General features: G+C 33.7%; 1 protein-coding gene across 15 annotated transcripts in view; it reads left to right on the forward strand.

Annotated features, from left to right (window-relative positions):
* The window catches only part of ATP11B (ATPase phospholipid transporting 11B (putative)), a 121137-nt gene extending 109673 nt beyond the window's left edge, over nt 1-11464 (forward strand). For 11 of the 15 annotated variants that reach the window (XR_015162212.1, XR_015162202.1, XR_015162205.1 and 8 more), the window contains 2 exons: nt 3676-3809; nt 7948-11464. Coding sequence is in view for 8 of the 15 variants with exons in the window: in XM_086395839.1 (XP_086251965.1) it covers nt 3676-3809; nt 7948-8029 (216 nt within the window). In the remaining 7 variants the exon portion in view is untranslated. The remainder of the gene's footprint in view (nt 1-3675; nt 3810-7947) is intronic. The other 4 variants (XR_015162213.1, XR_015162201.1, XR_015162209.1 and 1 more) reach the window with 1 other exon arrangement.
* Nucleotides 11465-12900: the final 1436 nt, after the last annotated feature.

A 12900-nucleotide genomic window follows, 5' to 3' on the forward strand; every position in this document is an offset into this window, starting at 1 on the left:
TCAGGTTTTAAAGTAAAAGGTGATGAGTGCAAAGAAAGATAATTACCTGAAGTCAGATCCAGACCTAAGCACTGTTCTGCATGTATTAATATGTGGACACTCAAAATGCTGTTGACCTTATGGATGTCATCTTTAGTGAATCCCTGTCAGTTGGTTGAACCCCAGCAGTTAGTGAAGCATATGCTGTTAAATTAAGAAGAACCAGACAAACTCCTTGTTCGAGTTTCTAGTCTAGTTCAGTGCTCTCCAGATAAATCTGATGAAGGACCAGATTGTTTTCTTGTTTTGTTGTTCATTTCTAGTTCACCATAGACCAATACTTTTGTAAAATACAATAAAAATGAATTACTAGGAAATGAAATTTAAAAGATATATAAAATAAGCCCCAATTTTGAAATTATTAGATTGAACAGTTACAAAAATATTCTTGTCAGATTGCAGTAAAATTGTCTAATCTCTTAATCTCACAGATCAGATGCATTTGTGTTCTCATGGGCCAGTAACTGTTTTCAGACCAACAATGATCCATAGATCACACTTTGAGGCACACTGGTCTTTTTGCCAGGGGGCACGAGTAGCAGCTGCTCTTTCAACACTTAGGCTAAATATGTGCTGAATACACATCATGCTTTTCTGCCCACATAGTTACTCATTCTTTTTGCTTAGCCTGGAATGCTCTTTCTCTCCCATCTTCAGCTATTGAAATCCCATCCAGTCTTCAGTATGCATTTCAGATGCCATCTTTTTCATCAAAATACTCTCCCACTAATACCAACAACAACAGCTGGTTTTGAGCTTCCCTTCCCCTTTTTTGATGTTTGTAGTCTGCCTTATACCATAATTATAAGAAGGCAGTATAACGGCGTGGTAAAGAGGTTTGGGCCCTGGATTCAAAGAAACCCAAGATTCAAGCCCCAGCTGGGTGAGCTTGAATATATTTTTAACTTCTCTGTTTCCTCATCTGTAAAATGTGTTTAAGTCTGGTGCCTATCCCAAAAGCAGTTATAAATGAGATAATCCACGAGAAGCTTCTTACCTAGTAACTGGCACACAGTAAGCATTCCATTAATATAACTTAATTATAATTAAGTTATATTAATAATATATATTATATATAATTAATAATTATAATTAATTCATATAACTTAATTATAATATAATTAAGTAATAAGCCATTATTACTTGTTTCTGACTTACCTCCCACCCTTTCTTTTCTTTATCCTTAACTCAGTAGATTGTCCCCTATAAAAACCAGTGCAGTGCCTTGCTCAATGAAATACAAGGTGAATTTAAGTGCTTCTGCCATTTAAATGATACAACCAACCATTGGAGTAGAATCTAGAGAGAAATAGGTTACTGAGAGTTAGACAGGTGGGAAGATTTTATAGAAATGACAGTATTTAAACTGATCTTGGTGTTAGGAGTCAGCATGCTGCCCCTAATTGGTAAAAGGCCCTGACCCATGTTCTCAGGCAAGGAACACTGCCTGGTTGGCTGTGTGGACACAAGGAGCATTTAAAGGTAGAGTAGGAAAGGCAGCCTTAGGTCAGGTTATAAAGGGCTTTACAGGCCTGTCTGAGGTGTAGTTTCTCGCTGAGCATGTGGGAGTTGTAAAGTTCTGCTTCCTACAGAGGCTGGTTTTGAGACAGAGGAGGCTAGAGCCCAGTGACCCAAGAACGAAACTAGGAAACTAGTTAAATCCTGTTACCTAAACCAAGATTTCCTAAAATCTTCCACTGAATATTAATATTCCTCCTGGTATTGATTAATTAATGTTCCCTGGGGGGAGGGGAAGAAGGGAAGTTCACCAAAAAAAAAACAAATTTGCACTACGTCTAACTCTCCCCCTGGAGACTGACCATAAAAACATGACTTCTTGGCAGTCCTTTACTCACAAAAGTGTTTAGACATTCCTTGAACTAGGGTTTCTCAAACTTAACACAAAACTTTTTTCATGCGATGTCTGTAAATATCTCAAAAAACACAGTTAAGAAGTAGTACTGTAAAGAGTCCTAAATCAAGAGCATTATAATGAAAGAACAAGTTGAAATTTGGCTATTCCTCAGTGTTCAGCAGATCCTAGGACATTGATGCAGTCAGTTCATTGCCAAAAAGGAACCAAGTTGTCTCACGTTGCCTGGTATTTGACAGGGTTATTATGAGCAGGGTTTTCGCTGGACCTAACCAGTTGTTTCCCTGGTGGTTCAAATGGTGAAGAAATCTACCTGCAATGCAGGAGACTCAGGTTCAGTCCCTGGGTCAGGATGATCCCCTGGAGAAGGAATCGGCAACCCACTCCAGTATTCTTGCCTGGAGAATTCCATGGACAGAGGAGCCTGCTGGGCTACTCATGGGATCGCAAAGAGTCAGACACGACTGAGCAACTAACTACTTTCTTTTACCAGTTGCTTAGGTTCAGAATGCAGGTTATTTATGTTCCACCATGCTTGTGTCTTCTGTCCATTGTGCCATCCATGAATGTACCCTGTTGCCATGCGTGTACTCGACACTTGGTGACTCCCAACCTTTGTGAACTGCAGCACTCCAATGAATCTATTTTTGTTGTTTTCCTTCCTCTATTTTTGAAAGATTTGTTATGCAGTATGTTATACATGTAAAATAAATGAAAATAAGTTTGTTTAAAATGATAATCCTTGAGAAATTTAGGAGTACCCTTGACTGTGTCAAAACCAGGTTGGGAATCATTGGGCTATGTGGTTATACCATTTTTCCCCCTTACTCTAACAGGATTGAAATTATTAGCACTGTGGCTTTAAGTAATCTTGCCAGGTTGTTTATTCCTCCTCAGTATAAAGTTTGCATACTTACAGAAATTCAGTTTTAAATCTAAATAGTACAACTTATTTAATCGACTTTAATAATCTATCATCAGTTAATTTTTAAAAAAACAAGATGAGCTTATTATGGACATGATTAGCACTTAATAGTTGCTTAGCAACTTAAGGCAAATGATGCTTTTTTCCAAGAATTATTTATGGTGTATGTATATATATCTATATGATGTTTAGAATTTAGCACATAGTAAACACTTTGTAAGGTGTTTGCTGCTGTTGGTGTTATTGCTGAAGATTGGAATTCAGTCCTGCCTGGTTATTTCCCAATCTTCAAAATAATTTAAACTCTGCTTTTCTCAGTTACTGGATATTTTTAATTGAAGTTGCAGGAGCAGTTTCACCTAAAAAGTTCAAAGAATTAAACTTCAGTAAGTTTCTGAGTGGTTGATGTATATTGATCATAATATATTAAGATACTGAAATCCACAATCTCGGGACTTCCCTGGCAGTCCAGTGGTTAAGACTCTGTGCTTCCAGTGCAGGCAGGGGATGTGGGTTCCATCCCTGGTTGGGGAGCTAAGATCCCACGTGCCGTGTGATGGGGCCAAAAGATAATTTTTTTAACATTTTTTTAAATCCACAAACTTTCCAGATTTATACAAGATTCAGCTACTTGTTTTATATAACCATTTTACTCAACCTCTAATTTAAGACATTATGCCTTTTAATCACTCTTAAAGTCTTCCATACCTTTCCATATTATATAAAATATGTATACATTGCTTTTGGTTTTAAAGCGCTTGTTATTTTTTTTTTTTTAATGCTTTTTGGAAGTCCAGATCTATCAGTAACTAATATTTTTCTGCTTCACCTCCTTCAGCTTACTGAAACAAATTCAAGTATCAAGTGCTTGGACTCCATGTGCTGTTTCTCAGAAGGAGAAACAGCGTGTGCATCTGTTGGAAGAATGCTGGAGCGAGTAATAGGAAGATGTAGTCCATCCCATGTCAGCAGGTGTGAAATTTCTCTAAGTAGCCTTTGCTGCAGATGAGTATCCTATAAACTGGAACAGGTTGAACCTACATCTCTAGATAATCTAATCAGTCAGCTCCTGCCTTTACCAGTTGAAGCAGGAAGTGTGCTCTTTATTAGCACTCTTTGATGCTATTTCACTTTGTGGCTTTAAGATAGGGGGTTCTTTCACTACCAAAGGAAGATAAAGCACCTTTGAAGAGACTTTTCATCTAATGAACAAAAAATTTTTGCTTTACACTCTTTCTCAAATGTGGTGAATAGGAGTGTGTATATGGTACTCTTGTTTTTATAACTTTCTCTTTTTTGTTATACCTATACTATTTTATTTCCTGTATTTTGTTTGTTTGCTTTTTGTATTTATAAAATAATCTGCACATAATAGGAAAATCAAGAGATTTTGCTTTTCTTATTCTTCATGTATATTGTCTAGTAAGTCACTTGAGACTTTGGGATATTTATAAACATAAAAAAGGCTGTATTTCTGCTCTCCTACACCTTTTTATCTGTGTAATGAGGTTTTAAAATAAGTTGTAGTTTTAAGTTTTTACTGCTCTTTATGGTCTAATTAAAAGTTTATAAGTTAGAACGGGTCTTTAAATTATGGTTTAGAAGAATTTTATTGTTTTTTGTCCCTTCCCAAATGTATTTCTTGAATTAGACTTGTACTTTTGAATCATAACAAAAATACCATTTTTACCACTTAAATTATTTAAAAGTGAAATTGATTCAGTTCTTTCTACATTTCTCCAAGAGACATAGTATTATTTAGGGAATATTAAGAAATAGAAAATTGTTTCACACTTTGGTGTTCTTTAAGTGGATGATATTATAAAGTTCCAAAGTGAGAGCAGCAGTGCACTCGTGCACATGGCGTGTTAGAGGTGGCACAGATGGATGGTGATTCCACTGTCCACAGAGTGCCACATGAAGTAGCATCACTTTCTATATGTGCCACACTGGAGAAAAGTTTGGAAAGACCCCATGAGCAGGAAATCAAGGGTAGTGGCAACGCTGCTTTTATCTGTTGATAAAAGAATTTTTAATATTTGGTTGGGTTTATGTTTTAAAAGTGAAGAGCATGACATTATTCTTATTATTATATTCTTAATTATTATATATTATTATTATAAGGTACATTATTCTTGTACCTTAGAATTCAGGTAACTTTTACTGGCGAACTTGTTCACTCCCACTTTGCCTTTAGTTATGGCCATTTCTTTATGGTACAGTTGAATTTATAAATAGAATTCTTTTAATATGTATATGGTTTCAGTCCCCATTTGTTGATTATAATGTGATAAGAATATTTCCATAACACTGTGACATTATTTTATAGTAATTTTATTCCATATATAAGAATTACTATGAGCAGCTGAATTTATTGGGACATGTATGACTTACAAAATTGTATTATAAAATGCATTATAAGAAATAGTTCTGTCATGTACCCAGGCCAGTGAGTCTCCCAAAGGAAGTTCCAGAGAGACTGATATATATTATTTTACTTGTTAAGACAGGTTTACTGCACAGAACTAAGGTGGGAATTAGACTAAGAGACTACTATAGAACTTGTATAGAATTTTTTATATATCTTTTCAGCGTGAAATTTCTGTTTAATGACAATAAACATCTTCACTAACTACTAAAACAGACTAGAATTAGTTTTAGATGAGCCCAGAATATTTTTCTGTTCTACATATATTCCCACTTTCTGGATATCGGCTATTAAGGTAATATGCCCCATTACTCTTAACACAGCCATTTTTTTGCTACATTATCCCTTTTGAGCCTGCCCGAGGGATTATATGGGGTTTCTTTCTGCATGGTCTATTGAAGGTGTCTGTTCTCATCTGTACTTTTTTTCACTTAAAGTTGTATCTCACTTTTTTCTTTTGTAAGAGTTTTTTTTTTCTTTTTTGCTAATAAAATGTTTAACAGTAGTGAATATCTTATTTGACAGACTATAAATAGCTTTCCAGTTTTGTTCAGCATCTCCAGTTATGTTATTGGTTACTACTGTCGTTATCTCTGAATAATCCAAAAAGTCTTTTGAGATTTGTTCTATTTTTTTTTTTAGTGGATAAAATTATATAATATGCAAAACCACTTTGTGCCTTTCTAAGGGCTATATGAAAATTACCACAGATCCATTAACATTATATTTAAACTTTGAAAAGTTATTTGTTTTTGTTTTTTACATGTAATTGCTTTAGTGAGGTACATTTGGCATTCTGTTTTGATTTTGGAACAGCTTCTATTCTACATCTCTCTCTCATGTCTAATTTAAAAGGACAAGATTACGTCTATTACAAGATGTAGAATCCCTTGGATATTTGTTCCATTAACTTTAAACATAAGAGATAATGGTAATCACTTGAGGAATACAATTAGTGCTTTCATATAACACATTTCTAATAAAACTAATAAAGTTTTACCATCCTTTATTCTACTTACATTTTATTAATTGATGTTGTCAAACAAATATGCCATATTGCAAGCTATGTTTCAAAGGTAGCATCATGGTGCTCTATAAAAGATATGCCATGTTGTACTCTGAAGGGCTGTGGTTCAGCAATAAATGCTTTTCTGTATGTAATTTACCAACAGTTACTTATCCTAATCAAAATTGTCTTTTAAATAGAAAGGAGTTAATAGTTAATATATAACTCAGTGTTTAATGTTCTGTCAAATATGATATTTAACAATATAAATGCACATATGTGATTTGAAAAGATCAAAAATGAAAGCTTACCTAAGAGGATTTTCTATGTAAGCAGTGGTTGAAAAACAGGAAAAACTAGTATAAAATATTGGTTTAGGAGTGTTATTTATGGTTATGTTTTGTCATCTGTGTCTGAGCATACTTGTCCTTGCCTGAATACTAAGAAATGTTCACAGTCTCATTTCATTCATTTATTTTACAAATACTGAGTACCGACTATGTACCAGGCATAGTTCTAGGTACTAGAGAGACAGTAGTGAACAAGCCCTTCTTAAAGGAGGATAGATACTGTTTAAGTTTTCTGGAAACTAGTAAAATTAGAGAACCTGTAAATCACTGGTAGTTGTTGCTTGTTTGTCTTCCTCTTCGCCAACTTTGTAAAGTTTTCTAGATTATAAACTTCATTGTGATTATGCTCACTTAATCGATTTAAATTGGAACTGCATACAAACTTTAGAGTCTCTAGGAAACAGATTTTTTTAGAAAAGTGAATTTGGGCCATTTTAAATGCTACTCTTTTCCTCTAACATCTTTATTTAAGGAAAGTGGGAACCCTGGAAAAAGTTGCATAAAATGTATTTATTGTTAAGTGCTTTTAAGTCTTCTAAGAACAGCCACCTTTAACTTGGTAATTCTAAACTGTCCTTGAAATAGGTTAGGCTATTTTAAGCATGGCAGGCTATTTTCAGTCTTAAGTTTTTTAGCTGAAATTGGTACAGCTGCAAATAAATTACTGTATAATGAATTGCTTATGGTCTTTTCATTCAGACAGACAGTAGTTAACTTTTTACAGACCAGCAGAGGATTATTTGTTCTTAGTTAAGTGAAAATCTTAGTGATTTCCAGGTGTCTTTGATACCTGTTGAATATTTACTTTGTTCAAGCTAATTATGCTAAAATGTTTAGAATAGAATTTATAGCTGAAAAGAAATAATAATATAATATGAACATACTGTTACTTCATTCTAAAGCTTTTGGTAACTGGGCTTTTTGTTTGTTTGCTTTTGTTATGTCAAATACAGCCTAGTTGCTTTTCAGTAAAACCAAATGTGCATAACTCTTAATAACATACTTGTTTCTTACTGAATTGGTAAGATTTTAAGAGTGTCTCATGCTTTACTACCTATAGAAATTGTTTTAATACTAGTGAATTTTGGCTAATATTTTTATATGATGACTAGAGCATTATTTTCCCAAATTTTTATATAATATAAATAGAATGTTTGGTCATTCAGTGCTAGTAAAAAGAACTTCTCTTTAGCTTTTAAAAATGAATCAATCAGTGCTTAGTTTAATACTCAAACTGAATTTTGCTCCTAAGTTTTAGAGTTAATTTTTTTCTCAAGTGATACATAGGTCCTGGTGAGCCAAACTTTTCTCTTATTGTTACTTTAGATCATGGAGTGCATCGGATCCTTTCTATACCAACGACAGGAGCATCTTGACCCTCTCCACAATGGACTCATCTACTTGCTAAAGGGGCAGTAGTACTTTGTGGGAGCCATTTCAACTCCTTTCCTAATTTGAGTGTGAGCATCCTGGTAACGGCCACACTACCTCTGTGGAATTACTTTCTGAAATCCCTGATACTAGTTCATGCCCACTCATAGTTACAATGGCAAACAAACAAAAAGCGTTACCATGCACCCGTGTCAGCCACCCTCTTAAAAATTTGTGAATAAAGAGACATTTTTCATCTCTTTATCTGGGTTGTCCCCATGTGGTTATGGGACTCCTAATGGCATTTCAGCCTTTTGCTAAGGCCACTATATTTTAATATCAAGGTAGAAAAGGGAGCTAATTCCTAGTTAATTGTATTTTTTAGTATTAGCTTGGTTATTGAGTCTTCTATTTAAATCTGCTTCTGTAAATTATGCTGAAAAGTTTGCCTTGAAAACTCTATTTTTTTATTAGAGTTATATTTGAAGCTTTTCATGGGAAAAGTTAATGTGAATATTAAGGAATTTTGGTCTCTCAGTGACCCATGTTTGTTAATTCTTTAGTGCTTTCTAAGTTCACAGAACAAATTAGGAGAATGCATTTCCAACTGTTATTTACTTGCACTATGGGTAGTATTGATAAATATATATCAGTCCCAAACTTTCTCTCAGTGTACTGTAACACAACCAGTTAAGTTAACCATATACATGCAAAAGGTATATCATATCATATATAAATCAAGTCCATTCACCAAATTTCTAATTAATGTTTACTATTTTCATGAAAATGTAAAGAACCTATAGTGGGTAAATTAGATACATTAGCACATTATTTAATGTGTTTATCATTGGATCTTTTGCATGCTTTAATTTGGTAAATATATGTCAATTTGTTTTTTCTTGTCTATCTGAAGGCTTTGTTTGTAGTATTTTACAGTGCTGTTGTGAAGTCCAGCTATATCAATAAAAAAGTTTGGAAAGTATTTAAATATTGCAAATACTTTTAATTATATGAATCAAAATTTTAGGATAATTAAATCAGTAAAATGAGAAGAGCCTCTTTTTGTGACTAACTTAGAATTGCTCTTGCCTTTCAATAAGCTAGCTCTTAGAATAAAGAATTTCAGATGAGAATCCTGTTATTTTTAGGTTAGTATGTTATCTAAGTTACAGCAGCCTACCACAGTAAAGTCAAGTCTGCCCAGTGTCCCATTATAAGGTATGGCTATAGAATGTAAATGAAATAAACTCAAAAATGCTAAATTATATGGGGTAATGGCTACAATAAATTTAAGTGCTATAAATGATTAATCAGGTTTGTATGACTGCCATTAATTCACTGCAGTTCCGTACTTGATTTTCATCCTGAATTTAATGTGATCCAGTGCTGTCATTTGTTTTGATAAAAAGTAATGTTGTTTTAAAATTTGGAAATGATTATTTAAGAACTGTTCCTAAGCATATGATTGAGTACATATACATTTAAAATTGTATGGGAACGGTTGCCAAAATTTTCTGAATGTGGTAATTCCTTTCTGTACATTTATTTTTTGCACAACCCTTCCACTCCTTTCCCATTTCATGAATATAAGACTTCTAGAATTGGGCTGGTAGGGAAAGAATCATACAATTAAGACTTCACCTTTGTTTACTGGTAAGCTATTTTCTTGCCAGTATAACATTTGTCTGCTTCAATAATGCAAGGATATATTAGGTTATAAATTTCAGCCTAAATATTAATTTTTGCAAATAGTCCATCTTTACCTTAGATTGGATTTAGGAAAATGCTGTTATTCTGGAAATACTATAAAGGGATAATAAAAATTTAGTATGTACCCTCACCAGTTCATGTTTCAGAAGAGGAAATATTGCAGAAATTTTTCAGTAGCGTATTAGTGGATGACAATGCCAAACTTGCTCTTAGAATGTCTTGTAAAATGTTCATATAACAAAATGACATTTGGTAGCCAGGCATTGCATCTACTTTGGTGTTTATTTGCCATCAATTTAACTGACTACTAATACTAGGGAAGGACTGCAAAGCCATCAGGCAGTCTCTGACCAACTACAGCAAGGCATGAACTTAGCCAGCCTATTTGGTGCTCAAAGTATGATTGATATAATTTTCTGCATTCACCATTTGAAGTTATTTAGGAACTTTGTATCTGAAAAATAGCATCCACTGACATGCTTATCCTACTCTGTTGTTCAAAACCTACTCCCTTTAAAGGAATTCTTGTAAGAAAAGGATTTTCTGTTAAGAAAGTAACAGTGTTGTCTGCAAACTTCCAATACTTCTGTGTGCTAGATAGTCATTTTGTAAAACTGTTACTGCATAATGAGTATTTGTAAGTTTTCCTCCTTGCATATCTCTTTAAAATTATTTGGAAAGTACGATGTTGATAATTAACTTACTGTTATCCTACAAAACCAGGTACGATGCTACATGTGTTATTGCTAGTTACTGGTCTCAAATCTATTTGCCTCGCTTGCTTGTGTTTACCTAGCCTGAAGGCTGTAGCCCTGAAGATAGTAGCAATCGCCAAGTCAGTTTCCAAAATTGCCCATCAGCTGCTTTAGGTGACTCAGCAATCCTGCCTCGACTTTCAACAAGCATTAGGCTCACAGTGGAAGGAATGAGTGTGGGCCAGGGGAACTATAGCTACCCAGGCTTGCTGTGGAGTTGAGAAGGAAAAAGGGGAGAATTAAGTTTGAATTTCTCTTAACTAACCTCCTCCTTGGGTCTTAATCTCTCTGATGTCCAGCAGCTTCCCAGACCTGATCCAGACTCTGGCACTGTCCTGAGTAGGAGATTAAACAGAGGCAAATCAGCTAGTTAGGGAATACCTTTCTCCAGCCAGGGTCATTTCTACTGCACAAGATTGTGAAATTGGCCTTGTGTGATAAGCTTGAGACTCCTATCTAATAGGCAGGAGTCACAACCACTAAAATATTTACAATTTATACCAAAAGTTTTTTAAAATACACTACTATGAAAAGTTTTGGGGGCTGGAGAAAAGGAAAAAATCATCCCATGTCTGTGTTTTTGCTTTAAAGATCAATTTAGGGTATAAGCAGGTGTTAATAAAACTCACACACCAAAGAGTTATATGAAACATGTTTTGTTATTTTTGGCCCTCCTTTAGAGATACTTTTATTTCTATCTAAAATGACTTCTGTTTTCATAAAAACAGAACATTATTCAAGTGCTGTTTGAGATAACCTGAATGATATTACTTCAAAAGATCATAACTAATGATATGTTTGTAATAATGGTGATTGTTAGATTTTTATGAATAATAAATAGTTGGAAATACTATCATAACAGTTTAAAATTCTGGACCTCAGACACTGTGGCTATCTAATAGAACTTGTTATCTTCATTGTCAGTAAATGTAGCATACTTGTTGTGCAGCTCTCAGTAATTTTTTAAAGTTTATGAAATTATATTAAATAAAAATTTTCCTATATAAGTCAGTCTTTTTCCATTATTTAAATGCATTTTAAACCTCTCTCTGCTCATCAAAACCAGCACTGCCAAGATTTTTTAGTTAAATTTTACTGCATTTATTCTCCAGTAAAGAAATGTTATTATATGCCTTTCACTAACTGCAGTTTTCAGAAATCCAGTTCTTTTGTTACCCAAGTTGTATAGATTATCAGTACAGTTTCTGAAAGCTGTCTGATTGAAATGTACCGACTGTAAAGATCAACACACTTCAACTATAAATGCATCATTCATGAAAAACCAGCCAGTGTAAATTTGGAAATGCCTTCAATGAATAGAAAATATGTGTTTTCTGGGACTTCCTTAGCAGTCATTGGTTAAGACTCCAATGTTTCCAATGCAGGGAGCACAGGCTTGATGCCTGGTCAGGGATCTAAGATCCCATGTGCTGCATGGTGTAGCCAAAAAATTTAAAAATTTCAAAGAAAAAGAAATGCGTTCATTAAAATATACTATATTTATATCTGAAATATTCCACTGTCCTAATGATGCTCAATCATTGTAAACACATTATTTCCTTGCTGTTTATTAAAAAGGTAAGCTATTGTTTTTGTACATGTGTTAGTATTTGCAAGGGAAGACAATATATATTTTATTTCTGAAATGAGATAGAACATGATCCTGGACAAGTCAATTTATCTAGGCCTCTGTTTTAAAAGGAGTTGAGGACTCAGACTATCTTTGGGATATTCAGCCTTTAATGTTTATTGTACAACATAATGAATCATGTTCCTGATGATTAAGACATAGGGCAAGAAAGTAAAATTTTATGGGCAGTATTTCACCAGAACATGTAGTGAATTCAAAAACAATTGAAGTTTTATTTTGAAGAGTATTTATTTTGACTCAAAAACAAAGCTGTTGTATTTGGTTGGCCAAAAGGTTCATTCAGTTTTTTCCTAAGTTGGCTTTGGTAGTGCTTAAATTAGTTGTCTTTAACTTCATTTGAAACAATTTTGTTAGATTGTACTGTGACAGTTGTCATATAAATGTGCATTTTAAAAAATCAATTCATGGATTTTTGTGTAACCATTTTAATATTGAAGATGGAATAAAACAATATTTTCAGCTTTTTATTTATTATGCTTTATTATTTTAAGAAAGACAAAAATGCATCTGAAATGCAAAAAAAAAAAGATAAGTGTGGTATATGAAGAAGGTACTGTGATCAGCGTTATATACCATGCAGAAGATAGCCAACATACTAAAAATATCCAAATCAAGAGTTGAAAATCATTTGCACCAGCTTGGTTATGTTCATTGCTTTGGTGTTTGGGTTCCACATAAGTCAAGTGAAAAATAAAAACCTTCTTGACCATATTTCTGCATGTAATTCTCTACTGAGACATAACAAAAACGTTTCATTTTTAAAACAAATTATGATGGGCAGTGAAAAGTGGA

This window comes from Bos grunniens, chromosome 1, assembly GCF_055505025.1.
Source record: "Bos grunniens cultivar Pamir isolate PY7600 chromosome 1, Bosgru_T2T1.0, whole genome shotgun sequence".
Classification (NCBI taxonomy): Eukaryota; Metazoa; Chordata; class Mammalia; order Artiodactyla; family Bovidae; genus Bos; species Bos grunniens.